Source organism: Vitis vinifera, chromosome 4 (genome assembly GCF_030704535.1).
Source record: "Vitis vinifera cultivar Pinot Noir 40024 chromosome 4, ASM3070453v1".
Lineage (NCBI taxonomy): Eukaryota > Viridiplantae > Streptophyta > Magnoliopsida > Vitales > Vitaceae > Vitis > Vitis vinifera.
Genome location: NC_081808.1, coordinates 647303 through 658019, shown reverse-complemented (window position 1 = coordinate 658019; position 10717 = coordinate 647303). Strand labels below are relative to the sequence as shown.

Here is a 10717-nt window from a genome sequence, read left to right as displayed (position 1 = left end):
TTTATTAAAATCATTTACTTTAAAAGTGATTTAAAATGCATTTATGAGTGATTCTGAAAAGCGTTTTTAGCATTTATAACAATTGAATGATAAAAAATTTCAAGTATTATAAATATTAAAAACACTTCCTAAAATCACTACTAAATGGATTCTTAAGTTGCGTTTGGTAGTAATTCTAAATTTTTTTTTTAGTTTATCTAATGCTTAAATGATAAAAAAAAAATTAAATACTTTTTAAAATTATTGTCAAACGGACTCTTAGAATACTTTTGAAATGATTTTGTTATAATTGTTTTTTTAGAAAACCACCTATCAAATATTTATTAAAAAAACACTATAAGTAATTTAAATTTTTTTTAAAGTACTTTATAAGATTACGTTTGAAGATGATTTTAGGAAATGTTTCTAATATTTCTAATACTTAAAAAATAAAAATTTTCAAATATTAAAAAAAGATTAAAAACATTTTATAAAATTATCGCTATACGCATTATAAATTTTGCAAAATACCTAGTATTTTCTTAAAAACGTTTTTATATTATAAATGTTTTTTAAAATCTCGGCATATACAAATTCTAAAGTAAAACTAGTCTCTTGTTTTAATATTCATTTCAACTTTCTTAACAAATTTTATTTTTTCGAGTTTTTCTTTATGAAATTGTTTTGGAGATCAATGGTTGAATAATTCTAATCATAATCATCTATCAAACGACTTTTCATGTGAAATTAATCAATCATAGCACGTGCCCTCGTCTTTATTAATCTATCAAATGATTTTTCATTTTTTGTTTGGGGATTGATTTGACTTAAAATATATTTAGAAATCAAATTGACAATAGTATTTTTTTTTTTATCAATGCTAATAATTTTTTAATTAAAATTTATAACATAATTCATGTCCATTTCAATATCTATTAGAATCAATAATATTGAAAAAAGAATCATTAATTCTTATGTAATTTTTACTAATAATAAATCATGGTATTTTCGAATATTTAGAAATATGTTAAATTACGTTTCATAAGGTTTTTTTTTCAAATATTATTATTTTAATCAATCAAATCAAAATATTTAAAAATAAATAAATTAAAAAAAAATATGCAAACCAGAAAATATAAATTATTTAAACATTTAATAACATTAAGCTTTATTTAGATTTAAATCAAATTCAATTCTTTTTACATTCCCACGAGAATTATTACATTAATTTAATAATTTTAAAAAAATAATTAAGTTTTATCCTACAACTTTAATACTTAAAATAAAAATTAAATAACATATTTTAAATTAATTTAAAATCAGTCTTTTAAGTCCAACTCCATCTTTAGTAATTTATCAAACTCTAAATTCTAATGAGTTTGTCTTACATTTGAATAGAAAAATAAAAAATGCTTGGATTTTTTGAATTGTTTTGGTTTTTTTTTTCTTTTTTGTTTTTTTATGAACATGTGCCATCAGACTTCATTTTCAATGAAAATTAATATATATATATATATATATATATATATATATATATTCATACAAAATATAAAATAAGACTTGAAAAAGACAAATAATGATAAGATACAGCTTCAATGACAAAATAGATAACCTTGATTTAAAGAAAAGAAAAAGAAAATTACCATAATACCCTAAGTTGGAAAATAACAGGTCATATTTTAAATGTTGGAATAAATAATTTGTATTCTTTTAAAATAAGAATAAAAAAAATCATTATTAGGAAAACCAAATTTCCTTTTTTTTTTTTTGAATTTTAATACTTTAAATTTTTATAAAAATGATCAAATAAGTAAATTTAATTTTGAATAATATATAAAAATAATTTATTGAATTTAAATTTATTTTTTTCTCATTATTTTTTATTTTTATTTTTTTTCTTTCCTTGTATTTTTCTTTAAATTTCCTATTAACCAAACATGGCCTTTGAACACGTTTTATCACACAAACAAACAACACACACAGGCAGAAAAGTAACGCCCCCACCCCGCCAATCAGTATGCGTAGCTTAACCGACCAAACAAAAGGATGCACGATGGGCCCACCCACTCTCTTCTGATGCTTACGTGGAGGGTTCAGATTCAGCTAGGCATCCTTTTAATTAGGAAAAGTCAAAGACGTGGACCACTCCTCCCAGTTATAATCTCCTCCTACCATTCCATTCGTCTCTATTCACCGTCTCTCCGATCAGATTCCTCCTATCGGCTCCGATGACTATCTTTCCGGCCGCCGTCGCCGCATTTCTAGCGCTTTCCACCTTGGTCGCTGGAGGCCGTCACTTCGCCGGAGATAATGGCCTCCTTCTACCCTCCGAAGCTTCTAGGTTCTTCCGCCCGGGTGGTGCTGCCGACGATGATACCGGCGCCGAATCTGCCGGGACCAGATGGGCGGTTCTGATAGCTGGATCTAACGGTTACTGGAATTATAGGCACCAGGTGATTCTCTTTGCTTGAAGTCAAAGTTTTTATTTACATTGCTTTATGTATATATATATGATTTTTTTATTTTATTTTATTTTATTTTTAAGTTTAACTCTTGGATTTTGAGATGATACTAACAGTGTATATTTTTGGTTGATTTATTGGGGGATGAAGGTGTTTTTTTTTTTTTTTTTTTGTCTGCATGAATTTAATTTTTTATTTGGGTTTTTCAAGTAGGGATTGATTGCACTTCTTTTCGGTAATATATTTTCTGTTTGTACGATACAGCGAGTTAAAACAGTAAACATTGGTGAGATTCATGATTTTTGAGTGTTTTTTTTCTATGGGTTTATGATTTTAACTAACTTTTAGGTTCTGAATGGTTTCTGAGAAAGTACAGGAAAAAGAAAGGAATTCAAAATTCTGGATTATAAAATTTTTATTTTTATCACCTGTTGAAACTGAAAATACTTCACTGAACTAGGCTTAAATCGCCAGTGTAATTATTTGGTTTTGTGGAGCTGAGTTTTTCAGTTTTAAGAAACAAAAATAGCAGCAATCAGTGGACTCAAAATCTATACTTTTTCGATATTTCCTTCGCAACCAAAAAGAGGAAAGGTTTGTCTTTCGATATTTCCTCAGCAAACGAAAAGAGGAAAGGTTTGTCTTTAGGATATTAAGAGCTTGTTGGTTAAATGTTTTTGAAAAAGTTAAAAAAAAAACAAACTGTTTTCTAAGTTAGAACTTAGAAAACAGTTAAAAACAGGCACAGAGAAAATAATTTTTATATGCAGTGCTTATGTTTGATGAAAATAATTAAAATATATACTATCAGAAAATAATATGTTTTTAAAACGATTTTCAAAAATTTGTTTTTGGAACAATTTATCTCATGCTTTTTTTTGTTACCAAAAACAAAAACCTGTTCTTGAGAACAGTTTCCAGGCATGGCCGTAAGAATTGGTCTCAAACTTATTAAAAAAACTTTGCCAAACAGGCCCTAATTACCCTAATTATGTGAAACAAAGATGGAGAAAGGGACTTCTTCTTTGTATTTTTAGTCTAACAAGCATGTCTGTCTGTGATCTGAAACTACTTGCAAAGCATGCTAATATGTGCATATTTTCTTGGATGAATTAATTATCATTTAGAAAACATATTCTGGTTTGAATTTATTTCACTTCGATTATTGGGAAGCTACTTGATATTCCTTTTTTCATGTCTGAGAAATGTCAAATAGATTTCTCATTTTACTCATTGCAGGCCTCCCAATGGAAAACATAGCTGTTAGATGTATTCTTTATTTTACTCATTCCATGCAATCATATCTTTTAAATCACATCTCTTGCAAGCAGTGTTGGAGGAAAAAGGGCCTTGGATTTTGGATGTATTATGGCAATCATGCCATTAGACATTCAATCATTTTCTTTTCCTTCTTGTGCTGAATCATACTGTTTTTCAATCTAATTTATGCTCTATAATTTTGGTGTTGTTTAAGGGTCAGAGGATTGTATTAGGGGGGGAAATGATAGAAGAACAAAACACAAATTTGAAGAAAAGAATCCGAACTCTACATATGATGCTTCTCTTGATCGGGAGCAACTCTTTTATCTAGAATTTTAGTTTTTAAAGTAGCCTATTTAGAAATTCAATCAAAGCAGCTAGTTTCGAGCCAGTGGCATACCCAGCAAGTGGTTTGATAGGTTCCACTATTGTGGGCTTTACATTCAAAGTGCTTAGGCTTCGGACATTGACAATACAATTTTTTGTTTCCGTGTCAAAACTAGGCTGGGAAATCATGGAGTCATGGACCATGTGATGGAAAATGTTGGAATAGAAGTAGGGACTGCTCATTGTTCAAAATAGGTATTTAATGGATGTTTGAGGTTTTTTTCCAATGATTGGGAGGAGTCTAAAGTTAAAAGTGGTGTGAGGGGATTGAAATTTCAGTAGTCCATGTGATAGCTATGGTTTAATATCATAAATTTCTATGACTTCTTCCTGTACTGTGTAGAGCTAATGGATGGTTTTCCTCGTTTCAGGCTGATATTTGCCATGCCTATCAACTCTTGAAGAAAGGTGGATTGAAAGATGAAAACATCATTGTTTTCATGTATGATGACATCTCTTTCAATGAAGAGAACCCTAGGCCTGGAATCATCATAAACAGCCCACATGGTGAAGATGTTTATGAAGGTGTACCAAAGGTATTTTTCTTTCCTTCAGGTATTAGCCCACTGGCAAAACCTTCAATTTTTTACTATTATTTTCTTAAACTTACTTTTTTCCTCCTGTTATGGATTTAATCATGGCAGGACTATACTGGAGAAGATGTTACTGTTGATAACTTTTTTGCTGTTATCCTTGGCAACAAAACAGCTCTTTCAGGGGGTAGTGGGAAGGTTCTGGACAGTGGTCCGAATGATCATATTTTCATATACTATTCTGATCATGGAGGTCCTGGGGTGCTCGGTTAGTAGCTCCTCAGAAATAGCTCTCTGAAAAAATTCTGAACTTACGCTTTTAGTTGCTATTCTTTTATTCCAGTTTACTGATCCTTTCATTACTTTAATTTTGAAGAATTATTTTCTGAATGATTAATTAACTGCATAAAGTCCATATTGTGATTTTTTGTCAGGTATGCCAACTAGTCCTTACCTTTATGCTAATGATCTGATCGAAGTCTTAAAGAAGAAGCATGCTTCTGGTACCTATAATAGCTTGGTAAATCCCAAATCAAACCTATTCTAGATGCAGTCTATATTCACTTAGATCAAATATAAGTTTTATGATTGTATTTTTAAACCTGTAGGTATTTTATCTTGAAGCTTGTGAATCTGGAAGTATATTCGAGGGCCTTCTTCCTGAAGGTCTGAATATCTATGCCACCACAGCCGCAAATGCAGAAGAAAGCAGTTGGGGAACCTATTGCCCAGGAGAGGATCCTAGTCCTCCCCCAGAATATGAAACCTGCTTGGGTGACTTGTATAGTGTTGCTTGGATGGAGGACAGGTATGTGTAACATATTTTTAGAAGTTCTATTGAAGATGGGAAATCCGAGCACCTTTGTAAGGATCATTTTAAAGACCAGGAATTATCACCGCTGCAGATATGGAACTTTCTCAAAAATAAAGCCAAGACTTTGTTCTGGTTTGGCTTATTTATAAAATCATCTGAATGTTTGAGTGCATGCATGTATTTTGTGTATGTAATGCAAGTGAATGGGTAAATGTGTGTTGTTGATTCTGCATCTTGCCATTTTCTCCTGAGCTATAATCAGGATCTGGGATTTGTTTTTCTTGATCCAGTCGCCCTCATTTTGGTCTTTTTCTTATATTGAAGGATGAAAATTTTCATAATATATACCTACCTTGTTCAATTACTAGTGTTTCATATGAATCTAAATCTTCTGTTGATGTGACCAGTGACGTGCACAACCTGCGGACTGAAACGTTGAGGCAGCAGTATGAACTGGTAAGAGCTTTTTAGTCAGAGTCTTATCGTTTTGGAAAACGACTTCTTTCTGCGAATGTTCCCACAAATTTTGTGGTGGAGCACACCTAAACTCATTTCACATAGGCAATTAATGAGGACACAAGGACAAAAATGTTTGTGTTTGAAGGAGGGTCTAGTTGGGAAAGTTCCTAGATGTTGCTATTGTTGTTTATACACCCTTGCTTGTTGCTTACTACATCAATATCATGATTTCTCTCTGGCTTTTTCAGGTTAAGAAGAGGACTGCAAATGACAATTCTGTTTATGGCTCCCATGTCATGCAATATGGTGATCTAGGTCTCAACAAGGAAGACCTTGTTCTGTATATGGGTACAAATCCTGCAAATGATAACTACACTTTTGTGGACAACAACTCCTTGAGGTTACCTTCAAAGGCTGTTAACCAGCGTGATGCTGATCTTGTTCATTTCTGGGACAAGGTTTGTCTACTACATTTTATATCTCCCATACTGAATTTTTTGTACAACTTGAATGTTTTGAGCTCTAGATTTAGACTAAGAATGAAAATAGTTTTTCATATATGATTAAGATTGATGTGATCAGGATGGATGGGGAAATGAATATTGGGTGAGTGGAAGAATTAGAAGAGATACTAATAACAGAAAATAATGGAAAATCTCAAGGTTGCATTTAGGAAAAAAAGTAGAGTAATGAAACAATTCTAAAAATCCCCACTGCTTTGAATGTATTGCTTTCTTTCCTGGGAATATTCATGGCTGGGTGGGATCGTCTTCATTGTCATACCAGAGTAATTATAGTTGTAAGAATTAGCAATTTTATTCAGATCAGAACAAGACATTTCCTTGGGGAAAGGGAAGCTCCAGTTCGGGAAATTACCTTTCCTTGAAGGCAATAGAACAGCATAAGAATAGGATCAACAGGTGACAGTGCAAGGACTACTAGTGTGTACCCAAAGAATAGCTAAGAGTAGGCTAGGAAGTAGAAAGACCCTGCAAGTTAATGCTTTAAATCATAAAAGACATGTAGGTTGAAGGTTCAGCAAGAAATAAAAATTCTCATGCTTTTAGATGACTATAATGAGAAGGATCTGATGCATTGCAGAAGAATATCCACCTCATTATTTTTCTATGTTTTAACAGTTCCGCAAGGCTCCCGAAGGCTCTCCAAGGAAAGCTGAAGCTCAGAAGCAGTTTCTTGAAGCAATGTCTCACAGAACACATATAGACCATGCCATAAAACTCGTTGGGAGACTTCTGTTTGGAATGAAAAAAGGTTCTGAGGTTCTGAAGACTGTCCGGCCTGCAGGGCAGCCTCTTGTTGACGACTGGCACTGCCTTAAAACACTGGTAATCTTCCTAATTCCCAGCTTCCCCCTTCACAGCCACTTTTAGTCACCATCAAAATTGAACAAAAACCCGATCTTCTTTGCCTGCTCTGATGCAGGTGAGAACTTTTGAGGCACACTGTGGATCCCTATCCCAGTATGGGATGAAGCACATGCGCTCCATCGCCAACATCTGCAATGCTGGCATCGAAAAGGAACAGATGGCCGAGGCATCGGCACAAGCCTGTGTCACCATTCCTCCTGGTCCATGGAGCTCTCTTGACAAGGGATTCAGTGCCTGATTAAAGCAGAACACAGAGACTAATCAATACCCAATTCATTGGATATGTTCTGTTTCAGGTTGTGAGCTTCTATATATGGAAAACATATTATATCCTTATTGTACACATCCATGCTGCTTCTACTGGTTGCTCCAGTGTAAATATAGCCTTAAGGAAAAAAAACATCTCCTTCATGAAACTTGGATTGTAATGAAGCTAAGTGATCAGGCTGTAAATAATTTCACTGTGCTTGGTATGCGTTTATAAAATCCCAAACTTATAAGTTGAGTGTGGGCAACTTAAGAAATATTGTTTCTATGTTGTATTTCTTAAATAAAATTTTGTTTTGTTTTTTTAACTTAAAAAATATATTTTTGAGAACAAGCGAGGCCAAATTGTTTCCCACAACAAATTCATAAAAAATATTGTAAGTAATAATTTAAAAAATGTAAACTATATTTAAAACTTTTATATGATATAAAAATATATAATATTTAAAAAAAATAATAGAAAAATCATTTTTTTAAATATAATTTTATTTTTTGAAAAAGGGTATTCAAGATCTGTTTTTTAAGAATCGTTTTTAGAACATGGTCAAATATGTCAATAATTTTTTTTTGGACTTTTTAATTAAAATATTTTTAAGCAAAATTTTTTAACGTTTTTCCATATATTTTTAATCACATTTTAAATGAAATTTAGTTGAAAAAACACGCACCACGTAAAATCTGAATCAAAGAGACCTGTCAGAAGAAGTTTTGACTTTAATCCAATAATGAGTATGAATAATGTACGGATTGTGTGAACTTTTAATGTTTGAGTACTCACACACAAGACATTCCCAGTTTCCATAATTTTTGAGAAAACCGGGCAGAAAAACGTGGGCGTCTCGCTGTCTTCAGTTCACTCCGTTAAAGCACTCATTATTTGTTTTCTTCAGATCCTGTGTTCCCATGTGCTCAAGTCCATCACAAGCACTCGTACACCCCTGCGCAATATAATCAACTATTGAAAAATTAATTTATGTTTGTGCCGAAATTAATAAATCAAATGAAATTTGTTTAAAATTGCTTTATTTTGATTTAAATAATGGAGTTGGCATTATTTAATTAGAACTTAAACTTATTTATTTTCAAATAATTAAAATCAACTTAGATTTGAAGTCCAAAATTCAATAATTTTTTTTACCAAAAACATAATAAATACATTTAAAAAATAGTTTAATAAAAAAATCTACTTTAATAAAATGTGTAAAATATAATAAATAATAGAAACTCATCTACTACCAAACAATTACAAATTATAAAAAAAGAAAGTCTTATAATATCGGTTTTATTTGATTTTTATCGGTTATAATTTAAGGAGATTGAAAATGATAAAGTCAAATTTCGATATTATTAAACCGTAATTTCACACACATTTCTCGTACTAACAATCATGCACCACTCTAAATTATGTTATAAATGCTTTTTTGGCCTTTGTGAAATTAAAAAATCTAAATTTGAATACTAATAGTTCAATGCTATACAAAACTTATTTCCTTTCCTTCATCATATTTTTACTATGTAGTGATAAAATTTATTTATTTATTCAAATTTAATAATAATAATTTTACAAAATGAAGAACTATTGTATTACACGGCACAAACTTTGCTTAACTTTTTAAAAATAAAAATAAAAATAAATAAAAAGTAAAAACCTATCAGCTTCAATTTTTTTTATTTAATAATTTTATTAAAAGAACTCATGTTTTAAAGTTACTCTTTGATTAAACTTTAATTATCTTGTATGATCAATTATTTTATGATATTTGATATGAAGGACAATTTTGATTATCTTAGGTGAAAAATGGCATACGATATTTGTTGGTGCACAACTAACAATGTTAGTACAGAGTTGGTCTCCGCTTGACATAATTGTCAATTGCACCTCCAAAAAAGAATGTTTGAATGAAGAATGTTCCGGTGAGTTTTTCGGGCACACCCCTTTTAAATTTAAGTTAGGTGACGAAGATTTGAGCAATAGATCACAAAAAAAAAAAAAAAAAAAGAGTATATCTTCATTTTGGTGAATAATGATTATTTTTACTTTTACCCAAAAGTAACATTTTTTCAATGTTTTTATTGTGTCATTGATTGTGATTTTACCGTTTTTAATACCAATGATGGTCGAGCTTGACCCTTGAAGTTTAATGTTCAATAATGGTGTGACATTCGATGTATTTAATGTCTGCTATATTTAATATTTGACATGCAAGAATGCATAGTGATCGAAAGTTTATATCGGTTTATACCATGAAGTGGACGGGTAATGCTGTGTGGTGACTCCACAAAACATGAATCGTGCTAAACGATCTAGAAGGATCATACTAAGGGTGATGAACATTTCTCAGTATCATTATCATTTAAGCAATTTAATAACATTAACAAATACAATTGACTTAATATATCGATTATTACATTAGGGATTTCATCTCAAAATCAATTAATATTTAATCGAATTATTTATGATGACGAACTTAATTATAAAAAAAGATACTTGATTTAATAAAATTCGTTTGAAATTAATGTTTTTGTAAAAAAAAATCAATGGCTTGGGTTAAATTTCAATTTCTAATTAAAGTAAAAAAAGAAAGTTATCCCCAATAATCTTTTATTTTATTTATCTTATTTTTCGAATATGCAATTATGAAATTTAAGAGTTTACATTTTTAAAATATAATAATATTAATAATAAATAATCACAAAATCGAGAACTCTAGTGCTAGATCCGAAGGAAGAAATAATTCATAAAATCATTTGTAATAAATGGCAGTATTTAGGATCACTGATAGATATGGACGGCTGTGATTCAATATCTCAGTCAACTCGAGGTCTGCCAGAAGGGAGTTTCGCTCATGTAACCGATCAGTCTAGTTAAACTAACCATGGTTAGTGCACCTACAGGCAAGTGACAACTGCGCCTGGTTAACTCACTAGAACCCCCGCACCAGTGCACTACAAAATAATAAATAAAAAGAAATAAAAAAAATTTAATGGACGGAAAGATAACGACGTCGAAGATTCCGTTATATCCGTTAACGCCGTGAAGTACAATTACAATGCTGAGTAATTTAATATCACGTCGTAACGGCTTAAGTGACGGACGTGCCTGACGGTTCAGATGAGGAGAGATGAGAGCCCTCGGATGGATGATGGACGGTCAGGATTGGTCGGTGA

The 10717-nt window shown here is 31.1% G+C and overlaps 1 protein-coding gene across 1 annotated transcript; it reads left to right on the top strand.

The window, feature by feature from the left end:
• The first annotated feature begins 1930 nt into the window (after window positions 1–1930).
• LOC100244137 (vacuolar-processing enzyme) lies at window positions 1931–7806 on the top strand. Its single transcript, XM_002276723.4, has 9 exons — window positions 1931–2432; window positions 4460–4624; window positions 4733–4889; window positions 5056–5141; window positions 5230–5429; window positions 5843–5891; window positions 6143–6352; window positions 7034–7240; window positions 7338–7806. Exons 1-9 carry the CDS (start codon window positions 2208–2210, stop codon window positions 7518–7520), a joined length of 1482 nt encoding a protein of 493 aa, XP_002276759.3. The 5' UTR covers window positions 1931–2207; the 3' UTR covers window positions 7521–7806.
• Window positions 7807–10717: the final 2911 nt, after the last annotated feature.